Here is a 26984-nt window from a genome sequence, read left to right on the forward strand (position 1 = left end):
GTGCAGCTCTGGAGTATAATACAGGAGGTAACTCAGGATCAGTAATGTAATGTATGTACACAGTGACTCCACCAGCAGAATAGTGAGTGCTGCTCTGGAGTATAATACAGGATGTAACTCAGGATCAGTAATGTAATGTATGTACACAGTGACTGCACCAGCAGAATAGTGAGTGCAGCTCTGGAGTATAATACAGGATGTAACTCAGGATCAGTAATGTAATGTATGTACACAGTGACTGCACCAGCAGAATAGTGAGTGCAGCTCTGGAGTATAATACAGGATGTAACTCAGGATCAGTAATGTAATGTATGTACACAGTGACTGCACCAGCAGAATAGTGAGTGCAGCTCTGCAGTGTAATACAGGAGGTAACTCAGGATCAGTAATGTAATGTATGTACACAGTGACTGCACCAGCAGAATAGTGAGTGCAGCTCTGGAGTATAATACAGGATGTAACTCAGGATCAGTAATGTAATGTATGTACACAGTGACTGCACCAGCAGAATAGTGAGTGCAGCTCTGGAGTATAATACAGGATGTAACTCAGGATCAGTAATGTAATGTATGTACACAGTGACTGCACCAGCAGAATAGTGAGTGCAGCTCTGGAGTATAATACAGGAGGTAACTCAGGATCAGTAATGTAATGTATGTACACAGTGACTCCACCAGCAGAATAGTGAGTGCTGCTCTGGAGTATAATACAGGATGTAACTCAGGATCAGTAATGTAATGTATGTACACAGTGACTGCACCAGCAGAATAGTGAGTGCAGCTCTGGAGTATAATACAGGATGTAACTCAGGATCAGTAATGTAATGTATGTACACAGTGACTGCACCAGCAGAATAGTGAGTGCAGCTCTGGAGTATAATACAGGATGTAACTCAGGATCAGTAATGTAATGTATGTACACAGTGACTGCACCAGCAGAATAGTGAGTGCAGCTCTGCAGTGTAATACAGGAGGTAACTCAGGATCAGTAATGTAATGTATGTACACAGTGACTGCACCAGCAGAATAGTGAGTGCAGCTCTGGAGTATAATACAGGATGTAACTCAGGATCAGTAATGTAATGTATGTACACAGTGACTGCACCAGCAGAATAGTGAGTGCAGCTCTGGAGTATAATACAGGAGGTAACTCAGGATCAGTAATGTAATGTATGTACACAGTGACTCCACCAGCAGAATAGTGAGTGCTGCTCTGGAGTATAATACAGGATGTAACTCAGGATCAGTAATGTAATGTATGTACACAGTGACTGCACCAGCAGAATAGTGAGTGCAGCTCTGGAGTATAATACAGGATGTAACTCAGGATCAGTAATGTAATGTATGTACACAGTGACTGCACCAGCAGAATAGTGAGTGCAGCTCTGGAGTATAATACAGGATGTAACTCAGGATCAGTAATGTAATGTATGTACACAGTGACTGCACCAGCAGAATAGTGAGTGCAGCTCTGCAGTGTAATACAGGAGGTAACTCAGGATCAGCAATGTAATGTATGTACACAGTGACTCCACAAGCAGAATAGTGAGTGCAGCTCTGGAGTATAATACAGGATGTAACTCAGGATCAGTAATGTAATGTATGTACACAGTGACTGCACCAGCAGAATAGTGAGTGCAGCTCTGGAGTATAATACAGGATGTAACTCAGGATCAGTAATGTAATGTATGTACACAGTGACTGCACCAGCAGAATAGTGAGTGCAGCTCTGCAGTGTAATACAGGAGGTAACTCAGGATCAGTAATGTAATGTATGTACACAGTGACTGCACCAGCAGAATAGTGAGTGCAGCTCTGGAGTATAATACAGGATGTAACTCAGGATCAGTAATGTAATGTATGTACCCAGTAACTGCACCAGCAGAATAGTGAGTGCAGCTCTGGAGTATAATACAGGATGTAACTCAGGATCAGTAATGTATGTATGTACACAGCGACTGCACCAGCAGAATAGTGAGCGCAGCTCTGGAGTATAATACTGGATGTTCCCAATGCTCAGAAATAACAACTGGTAGAAAGATTCTGTGCGTAACTCGTGTTTTTGAACACACTGCTATTATTTTGAACTCTACAGTATATCGGGATGTGTCTGGGGATTATATAATGGTTATATTGCATCGGCCGGGGCTGTAGGGGTGCTTAGGAGGATGATATATTGGGCGCCCGGGTCTGGGGGTATTTCTGGGGCTTATGTCTCTAGTCGGTGGCTCATTATAAGCCGCGCCCGGCCTGTAACGCCTCGTCTTGTCTTCTGACAGGTACTGGAATGGGCTCAGGAGAAGAAGCAGCTGAGCGTCCTGCACATACACGGCGTCTACACCAACCCCAGCGGCATCGTCCTGCACCCGGCCGGGTACCAGAACGTCCTCAGGAACACCGAGGTCATGGTGAGCTCACAATGCGCATAACCTCTCCTCTGCTGAAACACTCTGTGCTGCCAGCACCCCACACCATCCATGTTGTCTGCAGCTACCTCCTGCCAGATCAGAGTACATGTCTCCTGACATACTCTGTGCTGCTTCCCCACTACATGATCGTTCCTGGTTGTAGTAGTACATGCCCTGTGTATCTCTTGTTATTTCTCACTGTTACTTTGCCTCTTTCTTTTCTTTGTGCCACAGAGAGAAATCCAGAAACTGTACGAGACCAAGTCCTTTGTGTTCCTGGGCTGCGGCCGCACCGTGGATGACACCACGTTCCAGGCTTTGTTCCTGGAGGCAGTGAAGCACAAGTCTGACCTGGAGCACTTTATGCTGGTCCGCAGGGAGGACGTGGACGAGTTCAAGAAGCTGCGGGAGAACATGCTGGACAAGGGGATAAAGGTCATCTCCTACGGCACCGAGTACTCCGACCTCCCCGAATACTTCGAGAGGCTCGCAAACGAAATCTCCACAAAGGGCCGCACAGGTACGGACAGCGCTGCAGCTCTGCACCTCCACGCGGTGCCGGGTACAGGCGATTAATGCCCAAACCACAGGGACCGGCGCCTTACTCTGCAATTCTAAGATTTAACAGTATCCGATGATCACCAGCAGAAGAGTGAGTGCTGCTCTGGAGTATAATACAGGGTGTAAGTAGAAGAATTTGTTCTCTGAGTTCTCACAGGCCTCATATAATTTATAAAAAAAAAATATATATATATATATAATATAAGTATATACAGTTATGTGCAAAATACCAGCAGTCTGACATCACTAATCTGTTTAATTGCTGTTTTTGGCAGAAAAGATCATACAACGTGGTAAAAAAATTGCTGACATACACGCTGCTAACTGTGTGTAATTGATTTATTCAATGAAAGGGGGGTGTACTAATTAATAGCAGTGTGGAGCTTATTAGTGAGGTCATTCATTCTGTGAGGAAACAAGTGTCAAGGTGTCAATCATGGCCCTTCTATAAAGAGGGAGGCAGCACATGTCGTACCTGCTGGCTTTAGCCTTTGTTCAGTGAGTAAAATGGGTCGTTCCAGACATTTTACTGAAGGGGAAAGAACTGTTATCAAGAAGTTGATTGGAGAAAACATATAGACGAGTGCAGGAAATAATCGTCTGCTCAGCTGAAAAGATTTCCAATGCTTTAAAATGGCAAATAACACCCGAAACACGTGGTAAGAAAAGAAATACCACCATCCAAATAGATCCTAAAATCACAAGAATGGCAAAGAAGCCTCCGGGGGTGGTCTAATGCTGAAGAAGAAACGGGGACAACGACTCCAAACACCCCATCAAGCGGGCGACATCCCGGCTCCAGACCAATGTTATGGAGAGGCCGGCCGATCCCCAGAGCTCAGACTGATGGAGAATATGTGGACGGCATCAATATCTGTCCGCAGGGGTCCGATGTCAGGTGACCCCGCCCCCATGCCGCATAGACGTAAAGCTGCTATCAGAAATAAAGGTCATACAATGAAGTATTAGATCAGAGATTAACAGAAAAGCCAAGTCTGGAAACAAATCTCAGCTCATCCGGTAAAGATTCACGTCTGTAAGTGACGATGCAGACACGGCCATTACCTGAGCGTGTGCTCCCCTCCGCGCGGAGGGCGTGTGCTCCCCTCCGCGCTGTATACAGTACAGTGCTAACCACTGAGCCATCGTGCTGCCCAATATACTGTACAGTGCTAACCACTGAGCCACCGTGAGGGTGACGTCCCCATGCAAGCCGTACTGGCGACCATATCTGTATATAAAGTCTGCATTAACCTTGAAAAACCCGACTCCGCCGTCCCCTCCCCCAAACCAACGACCTTACAAGACTTTTAACGTCTCCACGTTCCCGTTTTAGGTCAATCACGTGGCCAAAACTACGAAGCGGAGGAATCATTCCAGGCCAGCCGTCAGTTTCTGCCATTTTTCCATGAGGACCCCAGAAGAGACAGGTGTACACAGACTGATCGAGAACATGGCGTCCTGCCGCCCGCACTTCCCATGATGCCTCAGTCCTCGGATCCACCATGCACCAATTGTCACCAAAAATCATTTCCCCAGCTGCAGCCGTCACTGCACCGCAGCCATGGACGTTGGGCGCTGGAGGAGCAGCTCCGGAGCTTCACAGCCGCGCAGGAAGGATTGCGGAAAGGGATAATGACCAAGGTGAACGCCTTACACTTGGACTTGTGCCAGCTCGCCACCGGCGCCGACAGGAACAGCGCCGTGTTCAGGAAGATCCTGAAGGTGGAGACGGAGAGAAACCATCTGCTCGCTCACATCAACACCAACATCAGCAAACTGACCGCAAGCTTACACCTCCTAGCGATCCAGCAGAGCGCCGACCAGAGGGAGGCACAAGCCCTGTGCGACCAGGAGGGGGCAGCACCCGAGGAAACAACAGCCAGACTGTCAGCCGGCTCCACCCCGTTATCTCCTCCTCAGTACCGCTACTCAATGCGGACCAGAACAGCGCCTCCTAGTGCCTTAAACTATAGCTCAGACCTAAGACCGAAACCTGCGAAGAGAAGCCGGAAATAAAAGCATCATGAACTTAGTTGAAACTTTTTTCTATTAATAGAATATGAACATTTTTAGTTTCTGGTTATTAAAAGGTTTAATAATTAATCTCTGATTATTTCATCAACTAACATTATTGAGAGAGAAACAGAGCTGCACTCACTATTCTGCTGGTGCAGTCACTGTGTACATACATTACATTACTGATCCTGAGTTACCTCCTGTATTATACTCCAGAGCTGCACTCACTATTCTGCTGGTGCAGTCACTGTGTACATACATTACATTACTGATCCTGAGTTACCTCCTGTATTATACCCCAGAGCTGCACTCACTATTCTGCTGGTGCAGTCACTGTGTACATACATTACTGATCCTGAGTTACCTCCTGTATTATACTCCAGAGCTGCACTCACTATTCTGCTGGTGCAGTCACTGTGTACATACATTACATTACTGATCCTGAGTTACCTCCTGTATTATACTCCAGAGCTGCACTCACTATTTTGCTGGTGCAGTCACTGTGTACATACATTACATTACTGATCCTGAGTTACCTCCTGTATTATACCCCAGAGCTGCACTCACTATTCTGCTGGTGCACTCACTGTGTACATACATTACTGATCCTGAGTTACCTCCTGTATTATACTCCAGAGCTGCACTCACTATTCTGCTGGTGCAGTCACTGTGTACATACATTACATTACTGATCCTGAGTTACATCCTGTATTATACTCCAGAGCTGCACTCACTATTCTGCTGGTGCAGTCACTGTGTACATACATTACATTACTGATCCTGAGTTACCTCCTGTATTATACCCCAGAGCTGCACTCACTATTCTGCTGGTGCACTCACTGTGTACATACATTACTGATCCTGAGTTACCTCCTGTATTATACTCCAGAGCTGCACTCACTATTCTGCTGGTGCAGTCACTGTGTACATACATTACATTACTGATCCTGAGTTACCTCCTGTATTATACTCCAGAGCTGCACTCACTATTCTGCTGGTGCAGTCACTGTGTACATACATTACATTACTGATCCTGAGTTACATCCTGTATTATACCCCAGAGCTGCACTCACTATTCTGCTGGTGCAGTCACTGTGTACATACATTACATTACTGATCCTGAGTTACCTCCTGTATTATACTCCAGAGCTGCACTCACTATTCTGCTGGTGCAGTCACTGTGTACATACATTACATTACTGATCCTGAGTTACATCCTGTATTATACCCCAGAGCTGCACTCACTATTCTGCTGGTGCAGTCACTGTGTACATACATTACATTACTGATCCTGAGTTACCTCCTGTATTATACTCCAGAGCTGCACTCACTATTCTGCTGGTGCAGTCACTGTGTACATACATTACATTACTGATCCTGAGTTACATCCTGTATTATACTCCAGAGCTGTACTCACTATTCTGCTGGTGCAGTCACTGTGTACATACATTACATTACTGATCCCGAGTTACATCCTGTATTATACTCCAGAGCTGCACTCACTATTCTGCTGGTGCAGTCACTGTGTACATACATTACATTACTGATCCTGAGTTACCTCCTGTATTATACCCCAGAGCTGCACTCACTATTCTGCTGGTGCAGTCACTGTGTACATACATTACATTACTGATCCTGAGTTACCTCCTGTATTATACCCCAGAGCTGCACTCACTATTCTGCTGCTGCAGTCACTGTGTATATACATTACATTACTGATCCTGAGTTACCTCCTGTATTATACTCCAGAGCTGCACTCACTATTCTGCTGGAGCAGTCACTGTGTACATACATTACATTACTGATCCTGAGTTACATCCTGTATTATACTCCAGAGCTGCACTCACTATTCTGCTGGTGCAGTCACTGTGTACATACATTACATTACTGATCCTGAGTTACATCCTGTATTATACTCCAGAGCTGCACTCACTATTCTGCTGCTGCAGTCACTGTGTATATACATTACATTACTGATCCTGAGTTACCTCCTGTATTATACTCCAGAGCTGCACTCTCTATTCTGCTGGTGCAGTCACTGTGTACATACATTACATTACTGATCCTGAGTTACATCCTGTATTATACTCCAGAGCTGCACTCACTATTCTGCTGGTGCAGTCACTGTGTACATACATTACATTACTGATCCTGAGTTACATCCTGTATTATACTCCAGAGCTGCACTCACTATTCTGCTGGTGCAGTCACTGTGTACATACATTACATTACTGATCCTGAGTTACATCCTGTATTATACTCCAGAGCTGCGCTCACTATTCTGCTGGTGCACTCACTGTGTACATACATTACATTACTGATCCTGAGTCACGTCCTGTATTATACTCCAGAGCTGCTCTCACTATTCTGCTGGTGCAGTCACTGTGTACATACATTACATTACTGATCCTGAGTTACATCCTGTATTATACTCCAGAGCTGCACTCACTATTCTGCTGGTGCAATCACTGTGTACATACATTACATTACTGATCCTGAGTTACCTCCTGTACTATACTCCAGAGCTGCTCTCACTATTCTGCTGGTGCAGTCACTGTGTACATACATTACATTACTGATCCTAAATCAGGTCCTGTATTATACTCCAGAGCTGCGCTCACTATTCTGCTGGTGCAGTCACTGTGTACATACATTACATTACTGATCCTGAGTTACATCCTGTATTATACCCCAGAGCAGCACTCACTATTCTGCTGGTGCAGTCACTGTGTACATACATTACATTACTGACCCTGAGTTACATCCTGTATTATACTCCAGAGCTGCGCTCACTATTCTGCTGGTGCACTCACTGTGTACATACATTACATTACTGATCCTGAGTCACGTCCTGTATTATACTTCAGAGCTGCTCTCACTATTCTGCTGGTGCAGTCACTGTGTTCATACATTACATTACTGATCCTGAGTTACATCCTGTATTATACTCCAGAGCTGCACTCACTATTCTGCTGGTGCAATCACTGTGTACATACATTACATTACTGATCCTGAGTTACATCCTGTATTATACTCCAGAGCTGCGCTCACTATTCTACTGGTGGAGTCACTGTGTACATACATTACATTACTGATCCTGAGTTACATCCTGTATTATACTCCAGAGCTGCACTCACTGTTCTGCTGGTGCAATCACTGTGTACATACATTACATTACTGATCCTGAGTTACAACCTGTATTATACTCCAGAGCTGCACTCACTATTCTGCTGGTGTAGTCACTGTGTACATACATTACATTACTGATCCTGAGTCACGTCCTGTATTATACTCCAGAGCTGCTCTCACTATTCTGCTGGTGCAGTCACTGTGTACATACATTACATTACTGATCCTGAGTCACGTCCTGTATTATACTCCAGAGCTGCTCTCACTATTCTGCTGGTGCAGTCACTGTGTACATACATTACATTACTGATCCTGAGTTACATCCTGTATTATACTCCAGAACTGCACTCACTATTCTGCTGGTGGAGTCACTGTGTACATACATTACATTACTGATCCTGAGTTACATCCTGTATTATACTCCAGAGCTGCACTCACTGTTCTGTTGGTGCAATCACTGTGTACATACATTACATTACTTATCCTGAGTTACAACCTGTATTATACTCCAGAGCTGCACTCACTATTCTGCTGGTGCAGTCACTGTGTACATACATTACATTAGTGATCCTGAGTTACTTCCTGTATTATACTCCAGAGCTGCACTCACTATTCTGCTGGTGCAGTCACTGTGTACATACATTACATTACTGATCCTGAGTCACGTCCTGTATTATACTCCAGAGCTGCTCTCACTATTCTGCTGGTGCAGTCACTGTGTACATACATTACATTACTGATCCTGAGTTACATCCTGTATTATACTCCAGAGCTGCTCTCACTATTCTGCTGGTGCAGTCACTGTGTACATACATTACATTACTGATCCTGAGTTACATCCTGTATTATACTCCAGAGCTGAACTCACTGTTCTGCTGGTGCAGTCACTGTGTACATACATTACATTACTGATCCTGAGTTACATCCTGTATTATACTCCAGAGCTGCACTCACTATTCTGCTGGTGCAGTCACTGTGTACATACATTACATTACTGGTCCTGAGTTACATCCTGTATTATACTCCAGAGCTGCACTCACTATTCTGCTGGTGCAGTCACTGTGTACATACATTACATTACTGATCCTAAATCACGTCCTGTATTATACTCCAGAGCTGCGCTCACTATTCTGCTGGTGCAGTCACTGTGTACATACATTACATTACTGATCCTGAGTTACATCCTGTATTACACTCCAGAGCTGCACTCACTATTCTGCTGGTGCAGTCACTGTGTACATACATTACATTACTGATCCTGAGGTACATCCTGTATTATACTCCAGAGCTGCACTCACTGTTCTGCTGGTGCAATCACTGTGTACATACATTACATTACTGATCCTGAGTTACATCCTGTATTATACTCCAGAGCTGCACTCACTATTCTGCTGGTGCAGTCACTGTGTACATACTGTTATGCACACGCCCGGGCTAAGCGGCGTGTGCGTGTGATTGGTAGTGATTCCACTGGACCGTGCCGGAGAGTGAATGCCTGGAGGGGCGTGACTAAGTATTCACCCGATCCGACCAGGGTCGCACGACGGCATACGACGCCAGTGCACCAAGGAGGAACCGAGCAGAGGGACCAGGTGCTACTCCAGGACAGACCCCGGACACGGCTGTTGACCCACACAGGGGAATACAGGAACAGGCTGGTAGGCTGGCACACAGACTGGTGGGTAAAGGCAGGTACGACTGGTATGCAGGCAGGCGGGTATGCAGGCAGGGGGGTAAAGGCAAGCACAGCTAGAGTGCAGACAGGGAGGCACTAGCAGGTAGGAACACAGGCGGGATAGGACCCAGTACACACCGGGACTCAGGAACAATACAGGCAGAGGGTTACAGGCAAGCACAGCTAGAGTGCAGACAAGGCTGAGCAGGGAGGACAGGGCTCTGTTCACACGGAACAGACAGGAAGGGAAAGACAGAGCCAGACACCCACAGGGTACTTGCAGTGAAGTAGCGAGTGGACCACAAACTCACAAACGGGAGTACAGAGACAACAAGCAGGAGTTAGGTACGAGTTCAGACTCTGCAGAAAAAGGAAGGGAACGGACATAGAGGCAAAACAGGTAAAGGATAGGAGAGAGTTCAGACTGGAACTGAGTGTACGGAGGAGACCGACACTGCAGAGGGATACAGGAGCGGGTCTGGGAATACGGCCCCCAGAGAGGCGGAACGAACAGGCAAGGAGCGTGTTCAGACAGGACAGACCAGACACAGGAGCGGGTCTAGGAAATCGGCCACTAGAAGGCGAGAGGAACAGGCTAGGAGCGTGTTCAGACAGGACAGACAAGAGAACACAGAAAGGACTCAGTTCAGACACGGGAGCTGATACCGCAAAGCAGGAGACATACAGGACTCAGTTCAGACACGGGAGCTGATACCGCAAAGCAGGAGACATACAGGACTCAGTTCAGACACGGGAGCTGATACCGCAAAGCAGGAGACATACAGGACTCAGTTCAGACACGGGAGCTGATACCGCAAAGCAGGAGACATACAGGACTCAGTTCCGACACGGGAGCTGATACCGCAAAGCAGGAGACATACAGGACTCATTTCCGACACGGGAGCTGATACCGCAAAGCAGGAGACATACAGGACTCAGTTCAGACACGGGAGCTGATACCGCAAAGCAGGAGACATACAGGACTCAGTTCAGACACGGGAGCTGATACCGCAAAGCAGGAGACATACAGGACTCAGTTCAGACACGGGAGCTGATACCGCAAAGCAGGAGACATACAGGACTCAGTTCAGACACGGGAGCTGATACCGCAAAGCAGGAGACATACAGGACACAGTTCAGACACGGGAACTGATACAAAAAGCAGGAGACATACAGGACTCAGTTCAGACACGGGAGCTGATACCGCAAAGCAGGAGACATACAGGACTCAGTTCAGACACGGGAGCTGATACCGCAAAGCAGGAGACATACAGGACTCAGTTCAGACACGGGAGCTGATACCGCAAAGCAGGAGACATACAGGACTCAGTTCAGACACGGGAGCTGATACCGCAAAGCAGGAGACATACAGGACACAGTTCAGACACGGGAACTGATACAAAAAGCAGGAGACATACAGGACTCAGTTCAGACACGGGAGCTGATACCGCAAAGCAGGAGACATACAGGACTCAGTTCAGACACGGGAGCTGATACCGCAAAGCAGGAGACATACAGGACTCAGTTCAGACACGGGAGCTGATACCGCAAAGCAGGAGACATACAGGACACAGTTCAGACACGGGAACTGATACAAAAAGCAGGAGACAAGAGACGGGACCTGGCACCTTCAGAGTGCAAGCACACACTGAAGGAAACACTATGCTCAGGCAGGGATAGAAGGGAGCTGCTGAGCTATATACCAAGTGTCAGGCAGCAATAGGCTGAGGACGCACAAGGGGTGTGACCCACAGCAGGTACAAAAGGCAGGAAGTGATCGGGCGCCGCCCTTAAGCAGCAGAAACAGACACAAACAGACAGCATGGAGGGAAGCCAGAGAGACATTCTGGACAGGAGATCAAGTGCGCCCTCTTGCACAGTGGGAGATGGACCACCATGCAAGGACGCCGCCAGGAATGTTACAGTACCTCCCCCCTTACGCCCCCTCTTCTTCAGGCCTGCCAGAATCTTCCGCAGGGAATTCGAGGACCAGTCGTTCACTGGGTTGGAGGGGGACAGAGACTTGAGGGTAATCTCTGCTTCGAGGTACATCTTGTCAAGCTCACAGGAAAAAATAGACGGGTTATCAGGTACATAATGAGGAAAAGTCACTGTCTCTTTGTTATCTGGTGGTATCCCGGAGGATTCAGGAAACAACTGGAGGTCCTCCGCCGGGTCAGAAGAGTGCAGAGGCTCAGAGAAAACAACTGCTTCAGAGTACACTAGGTCGGACTCACTGGAGGAAGCAGGTGAGGTATCGGGTACCGAGTATAGGAAAGTCTCTGTCCATTCACCACCAGGTGGCACCCCGAAGGGTTCTGAACACAACTGGAGGTCCTCCGCCTGGTCGGAGGGGTGTAGAGACTCAGGAGTAACCTCTGCTTCGGAGTACACTAGGTTGGACTTACTGGACGAAGCGAGCGAGGTATCAGGTACCGAGTATAGGAAAGTCTCTGTCCATTCACCACCAGGTGGCACCCCGAAGGGTTCTGAACACAACTGGAGGTCCTCCGCCTGGTCGGAGGGGTGTAGAGACTCAGGAGTAACCTCTGCTTCGGAGTACACTAGGTTGGACTCACTGGACGAAGCGAGCGAGGTATCAGGTACAGAGTATAGGAGAGTCTCTGTCCTTTCGCTACCAGGTAGCACCCCGAAGGGTTCAGGAGACAACTGGAGATCCTCCGCGTGGTCGGAGGGGTGTAGAGACTCGGAGGTAACTACCACTTTGGGGTACCCATTGTCAGGCTCACAGGACGAAGCGGACAAAGTATTGAGTACCGGGTGTAGAGGATTCTCTCTCCATTTGTCATCGAGTGGTATCCCGGAGGATTCAGGAGACAACAGGGGGTCCTCCGCCAGGTAGTAGAGGTGCACAGACTCTGAGGTAACCACAGCTTTGGAGCATCCTTGGACATGCACACCGGTTAAAGTGGGTGAAGCATCTGATGCCGGGTGCAGGAAGTTCTCCTGTGTGGAGTCTGGATGGGCAGAAGTCTCTTCGGGCAGGAGAACTGGTGCACTACCCACGCACATTACCCGTTGGGGCTTCTCCGGGATACAGGGAGATGAAGCTTCAGTAGGGACTTCAAGGTTGGGGTCAGGAGGTCTCAGGGAGGACAGACCCTGGCGTGACGGCTTGCCTCTACGTCTAGCATGTCTGGACTGCCTCTTGAGGTTGGGAGAAGTATTCCGGAAAGCGTAGTCACCCTGTGAGGATTCTGGGTGGGCAGTAGTCTCATTGGGCTGGAGGACTATTGCGCTACCCACACACATTACCCATTGGGGCTGCTCCGGGATATTGGGAGGTGAAGCTTCAGCAGGAGCCTCCGGGTTAGGATCATCGAAGACCATTAGAAAGGCCACCAGGAAGGCCATTAGGTCCAGGAGGATCGGATCCTGTGTTTCATATAGGGGGTTGATCCATTCCAAGGCATCACCCGCCAGGTAAGACATAATGAATGCCACCTTAACCCGATCGGTGGGAAAACATAGAGGGTAGAACTTGAAGTGTAGCATGCATTGCTCCACAAATGCACGACTTTGTCTAGGATCCCCATAATAACGTAGCGGATCCGCGGGAACGAGGGCTGATAGATCCATCTGGACGGGTGCGTAATTCGCCTGGAACTCCGCTAAAGGGGGAAAAAAATTTATTTATTTTATTTTAATGCATGAATTCGCTGGAAAAACTTCTCAAAGAGCGAAGGCCGTGGGGCTCAACGGGAACCATGGCCTGAGCATGCTGTTATGCACACGCCCGGGCTAAGCGGCGTGTGCGTGTGATTGGTAGTGATTCCACTGGACCGTGCCGGAGAGTGAATGCCTGGAGGGGCGTGACTAAGTATTCATCCGATCCGACCAGGGTCGCACGACGGCATACGACACCAGTGCACCAAGGAGGAACCGAGCAGAGGGACCAGGTGCTACTCCAGGACAGACCCCGGACACGGCTGTTGACCCACACAGGGGAATACAGGAACAGGCTGGTAGGCTGGCACACAGACTGGTGGGTAAAGGCAGGTACGACTGGTATGCAGGCAGGCGGGTATGCAGGCAGGGGGGTAAAGGCAAGCACAGCTAGAGTGCAGACAGGGAGGCACTAGCAGGTAGGAACACAGGCGGGATAGGACCCAGTACACACCGGGACTCAGGAACAATACAGGCAGAGGGTTACAGGCAAGCACAGCTAGAGTGCAGACAAGGCTGAGCAGGGAGGACAGGGCTCTGTTCACACGGAACAGACAGGAAGGGAAAGACAGAGCCAGACACCCACAGGGTACTTGCAGTGAAGTAGCGAGTGGACCACAAACTCACAAACGGGAGTACAGAGACAACAAGCAGGAGTTAGGTACGAGTTCAGACTCTGCAGAAAAAGGAAGGGAACGGACATAGAGGCAAAACAGGTAAAGGATAGGAGAGAGTTCAGACTGGAACTGAGTGTACGGAGGAGACCGACACTGCAGAGGGATACAGGAGCGGGTCTGGGAATACGGCCCCCAGAGAGGCGGAACGAACAGGCAAGGAGCGTGTTCAGACAGGACAGACCAGACACAGGAGCGGGTCTAGGAAATCGGCCACTAGAAGGCGAGAGGAACAGGCTAGGAGCGTGTTCAGACAGGACAGACAAGAGAACACAGAAAGGACTCAGTTCAGACACGGGAGCTGATACCGCAAAGCAGGAGACATACAGGACTCAGTTCAGACACGGGAGCTGATACCGCAAAGCAGGAGACATACAGGACTCAGTTCAGACACGGGAGCTGATACCGCAAAGCAGGAGACATACAGGACTCAGTTCCGACACGGGAGCTGATACCGCAAAGCAGGAGACATACAGGACTCAGTTCAGACACGGGAGCTGATACCGCAAAGCAGGAGACATACAGGACTCAGTTCAGACACGGGAGCTGATACCGCAAAGCAGGAGACATACAGGACTCAGTTCAGACACGGGAGCTGATACCGCAAAGCAGGAGACATACAGGACTCAGTTCAGACACGGGAGCTGATACCGCAAAGCAGGAGACATACAGGACACAGTTCAGACACGGGAACTGATACAAAAAGCAGGAGACAAGAGACGGGACCTGGCACCTTCAGAGTGCAAGCACACACTGAAGGAAACACTATGCTCAGGCAGGGATAGAAGGGAGCTGCTGAGCTATATACCAAGTGTCAGGCAGCAATAGGCTGAGGACGCACAAGGGGTGTGACCCACAGCAGGTACAAAAGGCAGGAAGTGATCGGGCGCCGCCCTTAAGCAGCAGAAACAGACACAAACAGACAGCATGGAGGGAAGCCAGAGAGACATTCTGGACAGGAGATCAAGTGCGCCCTCTTGCACAGTGGGAGATGGACCACCATGCAAGGACGCCGCCAGGAATGTTACACATACATTACATTACTGATCCTGAGTCACGTCCTGTATTATACCCCAGAGCAGCACTCACTATTCTGCTGGTGCAGTCACTGTGTACATACATTACATTACTGATCCTGAGTTACATCCTGTATTATACTCCAGAGCTGCACTCACTATTCTGCTGGTGCAGTCACTGTGTACATACATTACATTACTGATCCTAAATCACGTCCTGTATTATCCTCCAGAGCTGCACTCACTATTCTGCTGGTGCAGTCACTGTGTACATACATTACAATACTGATCCTGAGTTATATCCTGTATTATACTCCAGAGCTGCACTCACTATTCTGCTGGTGCAGTCACTGTGTACATACATTACATTACTGATCCTGAGTTATATCCTGTATTATACTCCAGAGCTGCACTCACTATTCTGCTGGTGCAGTCACTGTGTACATACATTACTGACCCTGAGTTACATCCTGTATTATACTCCAGAGCTGCACTCACTATTCTGCTGGTGCAGTCACTGTGTACATACATTACATTACTGATCCTGAGTTACATCCTGTATTATACTCCAGAGCTGCACTCACTATTCTGCTGGTGCAGTCACTGTGTACATACATTACATTACTGATCCTGAGTTACATCCTGTATTATACTCCAGAGCTGCACTCACTATTCTGCTGGTGCAGTCACTGTGTACATACATTACATTACTGATCCTGAGTTACCTCCTGTATTATACTCCAGAGCTGCTCTCACTATTCTGCTGGTGCAGTCACTGTGTACATACATTACATTACTGATCCTGAGTTACCTCCTGTATTATACTCCAGAGCTGCGCTCACTATTCTGCTGGTGCAGTCACTATGTACATACATTACATTACTGATCCTGAGCTACATCCTGTATTATATTCCAGAGCTGCACTCACTATTCTGCTGGTGCAGTCACTGTGTACATACATTACATTACTGATCCTGAGTTACCTCCTGTATTATACCCCAGAGCTGCACTCACTATTCTGCTGGTGCAGTCACTGTGTACATACATTACATTACTGATCCTGAGTTACCTCCTGTATTATACTCCAGAGCTGCACTCACTATTCTGCTGGTGCAGTCACTGTGTACATACATTACATTACTGGTCCTGAGTTACCTCCTGTATTATACTCCAGAGCTGCACTCACTATTCTGCTGGTGCAGTCACTGTGTACATACATTACATTACTGATCCTGAGTTACCTCCTGTATTATGCCCCAGAGCTGCACTCACTATTCTGCTGGTGGAGTCACTGTGTACATACATTACATTACTGATCCTGAGTTATATCCTGTATTATACTCCAGAGCTGCACTCACTATTCTGCTGGTGCAGTCACTGTGTACATACATTACATTACTGATCCTGAGTTACATCCTGTATTATACTCCAGAGCTGCACTCACTATTCTGCTGGTGCAGTCACTGTGTACATACATTACATTACTGATCCTGAGTTACATCCTGTATTATACTCCAGAGCTGCACTCACTATTCTGCTGGTACAGTCACTGTGTACATACATTACATTACTGATCCTGAGTTACATCCTGTATTATACTCCAGAGCTGCACTCACTATTCTGCTGGTGCAGTCACTGTGTACATACATTACATTACTGATCCTGAGTTACATCCTGTATTATACTCCAGAGCTGCACTCACTATTCTGCTGGTGCAGTCACTGTGTACATACATTACATTACTGATCCTGAGTTACATCCTGTATTATACTCCAGAGATGCACTCACTATTCTGCTGGTGCAGTCACTGTGTACATACATTACATTACTGATCCTGAGTTACCTCCTGTATTATACCCCAGAGCTGCACTCACTATTCTGCTGGTGCAGTCACTGTGTACATACATTGCATTACTGATCCTGAGTGACCTCCTGTATTATACTCCAGAGCTGCACTCACTATTCTGCTGGTGCAGTCACTGTGTACATACATTACATTACTGATCCTGAGTTACATCCTGTATTATACTCCAGAGCTGCACTCACTATTCTGCTGGTGCGGTCACTGTGTACATACATTACATTACTGATCCTGAGTTACCTCCTGTATTATACTCCAGAGCTGCACTCACTATTCTGCTGGTGCGGTCACTGTGTACATACATTACTGATCCTGAGTTACATCCTGTATTATACTCCAGAGCTGCATTCACTATTCTGCTGGTGCAGTCACTGTGTACATACATTACGTTACTGATCCTGAGTTACCTCCTGTATTATACTCCAGAGCTGCACTCACTATTCTGCTGGTGCAGTCACTGTGTACATGCATTACGTTACTGATCCTGAGTTACCTCCTGTATTATACTCCAGAGCTGCCCTCACTGTTCTGCTGGTGCAGTCACTGTGTACATACATTACATTACTGATCCTGAGTTACATCCTGTATTATACTCCAGAGCTGCACTCACTGTTCTGCTGGTGCAGTCACTGTGTACCTACATTACATTACTGATCCTGAGTTACATCCTGTATTATACTCCAGAGCTGCACTCACTATTCTGCTGGTGCAGTCACTGTGTACATGCATTACGTTACTGATCCTGAGTTACCTCCTGTATTATACTCCAGAGCTGCCCTCACTGTTCTGCTGGTGCAGTCACTGTGTACCTACATTACATTACTGATCCTGAGTTACATCCTGTATTATACTCCAGAGCTGCACTCACTATTCTGCTGGTGCAGTCACTATGTACATACATTACATTACTGATCCTAAGTTACATCCTGTATTATACTCCAGAGCTGCACTCACTATTCTGCTTGTGCAGTCACTGTGTACATACATTACATTACTGATCCTGAGTTACATCCTGTATTATACTCCAGAGCTGCACTCACTGTTCTGCTGGTGCAGTCACTGTGTACATACATTACATTACTGATCCTGAGTTACATCCTGTATGATACCCCAGAGCAGCACTCACTATTCTGCTGGTGCAGTCACTGTGTACATACATTACATTACTGATCCTGAGTTACATCCTGTATTATACCCCAGAGCAGCACTCACTATTCTGCTGGTGCAGTCACTGTGTACATACATTACATTACTGATCCTGAGTTACATCCTGTATTATACCCCAGAGCAGCACTCACTATTCTGCTGGTGCAGTCACTGTGTACATACATTACGTTACTGATCCTAAGTTACATCCTGTATTATACCCCAGAGCTGCACTCACTATTCTGCTGGTGCAGTCACTGTGTACATACATTACGTTACTGATCCTGAGTTACCTCCTGTATTATACTCCAGAGCTGTACTCACTATTCTGCTGGTGCAGTCACTGTGTACATGCATTAGGTTATTGATCCTGAGTTACCTCCTGTATTATACTCCAGAGCTGCACTCACTGTTCTGCTGGTGCAGTCACTGTGTACATACATTACATTACTGATCCTGAGTTACATCCTGTATTATACTCCAGAGCTGCACTCACTGTTCTGCTGGTGCAGTCACTGTGTACATACATTACATTACTGATCCTGAGTTACATCCTGTATTATACTCCAGAGCTGCACTCACTATTCTGCTGGTGCAGTCACTATGTACATACATTACATTACTGATCCTGAGTTACATCCTGTATTATACTCCAGAGCTGCACTCACTATTCTGCTGGTGCAGTCACTGTGTACATACATTACATTACTGATCCTGAGTTACCTCCTGTATTATACTCCAGAGCAGCACTCACTATTCTGCTGGTGCAGTCACTGTGTACATACATTACATTACTGATCCTGAGTTACATCCTGTATTATACCCCAGAGCAGCACTCACTATTCTGCTGGTGCAGTCACTGTGTACATACATTACATTACTGATCCTGAGTTACATCCTGTATTATACCACAGAGCAGCACTCGCTATTCTGCTTGTGCAGTCACTGTGTACATACATTACATTACTGACCCTGAGTTACATCCTGTATTATACTCCAGAGCTGCACTCACTATTCTGCTGGTGCAGTCACTGTGTACATACATTACATTACTGATCCTGAGTTACATCCTGTATTATACTCCAGAGCTGCACTCACTATTCTGCTGGTGCAGTCACTGTGTACATACATTACATTACTGATCCTGAGTTACCTCCTGTATTATACTCCAGAGCTGCACTCACTATTCTGCTGGTGCAGTCACTGTGTACATACATTACGTTACTGATCCTGAGTTACCTCCTGTATTATACTCCAGAGCTGCACTTACTATTCTGCTGGTGCAGTCAGTGTGTACATACATTACGTTACTGATCCTGAGTTACCTCCTGTATTATACTCCAGAGCTGCACTCACTATTCTGCTGGTGGAGTCACTGTGTACATACATTACATTACTGATCCTGAGTTACATCCTGTATTATACTCCAGAGCTGCACTCACTATTCTGCTGGTGCAGTCACTGTGTACATACATTACATTACTGATCGTGAGTTACCTCCTGTATTATACTCCAGAGCTGCACTCACTATTCTGCTGGTGCAGTCACTGTGTACATGCATTACGTTATTGATCCTGAGTTACCTCCTGTATTATACTCCAGAGCTGCACTCACTGTTCTGCTGGTGCAGTCACTGTGTACATACATTACATTACTGATCCTGAGTTACATCCTGTATTATACTCCAGAGCTGCACTCACTGTTCTGCTGGTGCAGTCACTGTGTACATACATTACATTACTGATCCTGAGTTACCTCCTGTATTATACTCCAGAGCAGCACTCACTATTCTGCTGGTGCAGTCACTGTGTACATACATTACATTACTGACCCTGAGTTACGTCCTGTATTATACCCCAGAGCAGCACTCACTATTCTGCTGGTGCAGTCACTGTGTACATACATTACATTACTGATCCTGAGTTACCTCCTGTATTATACTCCAGAGCTGCACTCACTGTTCTGCTGGTGCAGTCACTGTGTACATACATTACATTACTGATCCTGAGTTACATCCTGTATTATACCCCAGAGCAGCACTCACTATTCTGCTGGTGCAGTCACTGTGTACATACATTACATTACTGATCCTGAGTTACATCCTGTATTATACCCCAGAGCAGCACTCACTATTCTGCTGGTGCAGTCACTGTGTACATACATTACATTACTGATTCTGAGTTACATCCTGTATTATCCCCCAGAGCAGCACTCACTATTCTGCTGGTGCAGTCACTGTGTACATGCATTATGTTATTGATCCTGAGTTACCTCCTGTATTATACTCCAGAGCTGCACTCACTGTTCTGCTGGTGCAGTCACTGTGTACATGCATTACATTACTGATCCTGAGTTACATCCTGTATTATACTCCAGAGCTGCAGTCACTGTGTACATACATTACATTACTGATCCTGAGTTACATCCTGTATTATACTCCAGAGCTGCACTCACTATTCTGCTGGTGCAGTCACTATGTACATACATTACATTACTGATCCTGAGTTACATCCTGTATTATACTCCAGAGCTGCACTCACTATTCTGCTTGTGCAGTCACTGTGTACTTACATTACATTACTGATCCTGAGTTACATCCTGTATTATACTCCAGAGCTGCACTCACTGTTCTGCTGGTGCAGTCACTGTGTACATACATTACATTACTGATCCTGAGTTACCTCCTGTATTATACTCCAGAGCAGCACTCACTATTCTGCTGGTGCAGTCACTGTGTACATACATTACATTACTGATCCTGAGTTACATCCTGTATTATACACCAGAGCAGCACTCACTATTCTGCTGGTGCAGTCACTGTGTACATACATTACATTACTGATCCTGAGTTACATCCTGTATTATACCCCAGAGCAGCACTCACTATTCTGCTGGTGCAGTCACTGTGTACATACATTACATTACTGACCCTGAGTTACATCCTGTATTATACTCCAGAGCTGCACTCACTATTCTGCTGGTGCAGTCACTGTGTACATACATTACATTACTGATCCTGAGTTACATCCTGTATTATACTCCAGAGCTGCACTCACTATTCTGCTGGTGCAGTCACTATGTACATACATTACATTACTGATCCTAAGTTACATCCTGTATTATACTCCAGAGCTGCACTCACTATTCTGCTGGTGCAGTCACTGTGTACATACATTACATTACTGATCCTGAGTTACATCCTGTATTATACTCCAGAGCTGCACTCACTGTTCTGCTGGTGCAGTCACTGTGTACATACATTACATTACTGATCCTGAGTTACATCCTGTATTATACCCCAGAGCAGCACTCACTATTCTGCTGGTGCAGTCACTGTGTACATACATTACATTACTGATCCTGAGTTACATCCTGTATGATACCCCAGAGCAGCACTCACTATTCTGCTGGTGCAGTCACTGTGTACATACATTACATTACTGATCCTGAGTTACATCCTGTATTATACCCCAGAGCAGCACTCACTATTCTGCTGGTGCAGTCACTGTGTACATACATTACGTTACTGATCCTGAGTTACATCCTGTATTATACCCCAGAGCTGCACTCACTATTCTGCTGGTGCAGTCACTGTGTACATACATTACGTTACTGATCCTGATTTACCTCCTGTATTATACTCCAGAGCTGTACTCACTATTCTGCTGGTGCAGTCACTGTGTACATGCATTACGTTATTGATCCTGAGTTACCTCCTGTATTATACTCCAGAGCTGCACTCACTGTTCTGCTGGTGCAGTCACTGTGTACATACATTACATTACTGATCCTGAGTTACATCCTGTATTATACTCCAGAGCTGCAATCACTGTTCTGCTGGTGCAGTCACTGTGTACATACATTACATTACTGATCCTGAGTTACATCCTGTATTATACTCCAGAGCTGCACTCACTGTTCTGCTGGTGCAGTCACTGTGTACATACATTACATTACTGATCCTGAGTTACATCCTGTATTATACTCCAGAGCTGCACTCACTATTCTGCTGGTGCAGTCACTGTGTACATACATTACATTACTGATCCTGAGTTACATCCTGTATTATACTCCAGAGCTGCACTCACTGTTCTGCTGGTGCAGTCACTGTGTACATACATTACATTACTGATCCTGAGTTACCTCCTGTATTATACTCCAGAGCAGCACTCACTATTCTGCTGGTGCAGTCACTGTGTACATACATTACATTACTGATCCTGAGTTACATCCTGTATTATACCCCAGAGCAGCACTCACTATTCTGCTGGTGCAGTCACTGTGTACATACATTACATTACTGATCCTGAGTTACATCCTGTATTATACCACAGAGCAGCACTCACTATTCTGCTTGTGCAGTCACTGTGTACATACATTACATTACTGACCCTGAGTTACATCCTGTATTATACTCCAGAGCTGCACTCACTATTCTGCTGGTGCAGTCACTGTGTACATACATTACATTACTGATCCTGAGTTACATCCTGTATTATACTCCAGAGCTGCACTCACTATTCTGCTGGTGCAGTCACTGTGTACATACATTACATTACTGATCCTGAGTTACCTCCTGTATTATACTCCAGAGCTGCACTCACTATTCTGCTGGTGCAGTCACTGTGTACATACATTACGTTACTGATCCTGAGTTACCTCCTGTATTATACTCCAGAGCTGCACTCACTATTCTGCTGGTGCAGTCACTGTGTACATACATTACGTTACTGATCCTGAGTTACCTCCTGTATTATACTCCAGAGCTGCACTCACTATTCTGCTGGTGGAGTCACTGTGTACATACATTACATTACTGATCCTGAGTTACCTCCTGTATTATACTCCAGAGCTGCACTCACTATTCTGCTGGTGCAGTCACTGTGTACATACATTACGTTACTGATCCTGAGTTACCTCCTGTATTATACTCCAGAGCTGCACTCACTATTCTGCTGGTGGAGTCACTGTGTACATACATTACATTACTGATCCTGAGTTACATCCTGTATTATACTCCAGAGCTGCACTCACTATTCTGCTAGTGCAGTCACTGTGTACATACATTACATTACTGATCCTGAGTTACATCCTGTATTATACCCCAGAGCAGCACTCACTATTCTGCTGGTGCAGTCACTGTGTACATACATTACATTACTGATCCTGAGTTACATCCTGTATTATACCCCAGAGCAGCACTCACTATTCTGCTGGTGCAGTCACTGTGTACATACATTACATTACTGATCCTGAGTTACATCCTGTATTATACTCCAGAGCTGCACTCACTATTCTGCTAGTGCAGTCACTGTGTACATACATTACATTACTGATCCTGAGTTACATCCTGTATTATACCCCAGAGCAGCACTCACTATTCTGCTGGTGCAGTCACTGTGTACATACATTACATTACTGATCCTGAGTTACCTCCTGTATTATACTCCAGAGCTGCACTCACTATTCTGCTGGTGCAGTCACTGTGTACATACATTACATTACTGACCCTGAGTTACATCCTGTATTATACTCCAGAGCTGCACTCACTATACTGCTGGTGCAGTCACTGTGTACATACATTACATTACTGATCCTGAGTTACCTCCTGTATTATACTCCAGAGCTGCACTCACTATTCTGCTGGTGCAGTCACTGTGTACATGTATTACGTTATTGATCCTGAGTTACCTCCTGTATTATACTCCAGAGCTGCACTCACTGTTCTGCTGGTGCAGTCACTGTGTACATACATTACATTACTGATCCTGAGTTACATCCTGTATTATACTCCAGAGCTGCACTCACTGTTCTGCTGGTGCAGTCACTGTGTACATACATTACATTACTGATCCTGAGTTACCTCCTGTATTATACTCCAGAGCTGCACTCACTGTTCTGCTGGTGCAGTCACTGTGTACATACATTACATTACTGATCCTGAGTTACATCCTGTATTATACTCCAGAGCAGCACTCACTATTCTGCTGGTGCAGTCACTGTGTACATACATTACATTACTGATCCTGAGTTACATCCTGTATTATACCCCAGAGCAGCACTCACTATTCTGCTGGTGCAGTCACTGTGTACATACATTACATTACTGATCCTGAGTTACATCCTGTATTATACCACAGAGCAGCACTCGCTATTCTGCTTGTGCAGTCACTGTGTACATACATTACATTACTGACCCTGAGTTACATCCTGTATTATACTCCAGAGCTGCACTCACTATTCTGCTGGTGCAGTCACTGTGTACATACATTACATTACTGATCCTGAGTTACATCCTGTATTATACTCCAGAGCTGCACTCACTATTCTGCTGGTGCAGTCACTGTGTACATACATTACATTACTGATCCTGAGTTACCTCCTGTATTATACTCCAGAGCTGCACTCACTATTCTGCTGGTGCAGTCACTGTGTACATACATTACGTTACTGATCCTGAGTTACCTCCTGTATTATACTCCAGAGCTGCACTTACTATTCTGCTGGTGCAGTCAGTGTGTACATACATTACGTTACTGATCCTGAGTTACCTCCTGTATTATACTCCAGAGCTGCACTCACTATTCTGCTGGTGGAGTCACTGTGTACATACATTACATTACTGATCCTGAGTTACATCCTGTATTATACTCCAGAGCTGCACTCACTATTCTGCTGGTGCAGTCACTGTGTACATACATTACATTACTGATCGTGAGTTACCTCCTGTATTATACTCCAGAGCTGCACTCACTATTCTGCTGGTGCAGTCACTGTGTACATGCATTACGTTATTGATCCTGAGTTACCTCCTGTATTATACTCCAGAGCTGCACTCACTGTTCTGCTGGTGGAGTCACTGTGTACATACATTACATTACTGATCCTGAGTTACCTCCTGTATTATACTCCAGAGCTGCACTCACTATTCTGCTAGTGCAGTCACTGTGTACATACATTACATTACTGATCCTGAGTTACATCCTGTATTATACCCCAGAGCAGCACTCACTATTCTGCTGGTGCAGTCACTGTGTACATACATTACATTACTGATCCTGAGTTACATCCTGTATTATACCCCAGAGCAGCACTCACTATTCTGCTGGTGCAGTCACTGTGTACATACATTACATTACTGATCCTGAGTTACATCCTGTATTATACTCCAGAGCTGCACTCACTATTCTGCTAGTGCAGTCACTGTGTACATACATTACATTACTGATCCTGAGTTACATCCTGTATTATACCCCAGAGCAGCACTCACTATTCTGCTGGTGCAGTCACTGTGTACATACATTACATTACTGATCCTGAGTTACCTCCTGTATTATACTCCAGAGCTGCACTCACTATTCTGCTGGTGCAGTCACTGTGTACATACATTACATTACTGACCCTGAGTTACATCCTGTATTATACTCCAGAGCTGCACTCACTATTCTGCTGGTGCAGTCACTGTGTACATACATTACATTACTGATCCTGAGTTACCTCCTGTATTATACTCCAGAGCTGCACTCACTATTCTGCTGGTGCAGTCACTGTGTACATGTATTACGTTATTGATCCTGAGTTACCTCCTGTATTATACTCCAGAGCTCCACTCACTGTTCTGCTGGTGCAGTCACTGTGTACATACATTACATTACTGATCCTGAGTTACATCCTGTATTATACTCCAGAGCTGCACTCACTGTTCTGCTGGTGCAGTCACTGTGTACATACATTACATTACTGATCCTGAGTTACCTCCTGTATTATACTCCAGAGCTGCACTCACTGTTCTGCTGGTGCAGTCACTGTGTACATACATTACATTACTGATCCTGAGTTACCTCCTGTATTATACTCCAGAGCAGCACTCACTATTCTGCTGGTGCAGTCACTGTGTACATACATTACATTACTGATCCTGAGTTACATCCTGTATTATACCCCAGAGCAGCACTCACTATTCTGCTGGTGCAGTCACTGTGTACATACATTACATTACTGATCCTGAGTTACATCCTGTATTATACCACAGAGCAGCACTCGCTATTCTGCTTGTGCAGTCACTGTGTACATACATTACATTACTGACCCTGAGTTACATCCTGTATTATACTCCAGAGCTGCACTCACTATTCTGCTGGTGCAGTCACTGTGTACATACATTACATTACTGATCCTGAGTTACATCCTGTATTATACTCCAGAGCTGCACTCACTATTCTGCTGGTGCAGTCACTGTGTACATACATTACATTACTGATCCTGAGTTACCTCCTGTATTATACTCCAGAGCTGCACTCACTATTCTGCTGGTGCAGTCACTGTGTACATACATTACGTTACTGATCCTGAGTTACCTCCTGTATTATACTCCAGAGCTGCACTTACTATTCTGCTGGTGCAGTCAGTGTGTACATACATTACGTTACTGATCCTGAGTTACCTCCTGTATTATACTCCAGAGCTGCACTCACTATTCTGCTGGTGGAGTCACTGTGTACATACATTACATTACTGATCCTGAGTTACATCCTGTATTATACTCCAGAGCTGCACTCACTATTCTGCTGGTGCAGTCACTGTGTACATACATTACATTACTGATCGTGAATTACCTCCTGTATTATACTCCAGAGCTGCACTCACTATTCTGCTGGTGCAGTCACTGTGTACATGCATTACGTTATTGATCCTGAGTTACCTCCTGTATTATACTCCAGAGCTGCACTCACTGTTCTGCTGGTGCAGTCACTGTGTACATACATTACATTACTGATCCTGAGTTACATCCTGTATTATACTCCAGAGC

The 26984-nt window shown here is 46.0% G+C and overlaps 1 protein-coding gene across 4 annotated transcripts in view; it reads left to right on the forward strand.

The window, feature by feature from the left end:
* Window positions 1-26984, forward strand: part of FAM118B (family with sequence similarity 118 member B) — an 85272-nt gene that overhangs the window by 23432 nt on the left and 34856 nt on the right. For 3 of the 4 annotated variants that reach the window (XM_073657406.1, XM_073657405.1, XM_073657407.1), the window contains exons 5-7: window positions 2279-2407; window positions 2642-2927; window positions 4305-5002. In XM_073657406.1, the coding sequence (XP_073513507.1) occupies window positions 2279-2407; window positions 2642-2927; window positions 4305-4987 (1098 nt within the window). In that variant the 3' untranslated portion in view covers window positions 4988-5002. Of the gene's footprint in view, window positions 1-2278; window positions 2408-2641; window positions 2928-4304; window positions 5003-26984 lie in introns of those variants that run through there. The other variant, XM_073657408.1, reaches the window with a different exon arrangement.

Source organism: Phyllobates terribilis, unplaced genomic scaffold (genome assembly GCF_046119375.1).
Source record: "Phyllobates terribilis strain yellow unplaced genomic scaffold, ASM4611937v1 Scaffold_12__6_contigs__length_324123572, whole genome shotgun sequence".
NCBI lineage: Eukaryota > Metazoa > Chordata > Amphibia > Anura > Dendrobatidae > Phyllobates > Phyllobates terribilis.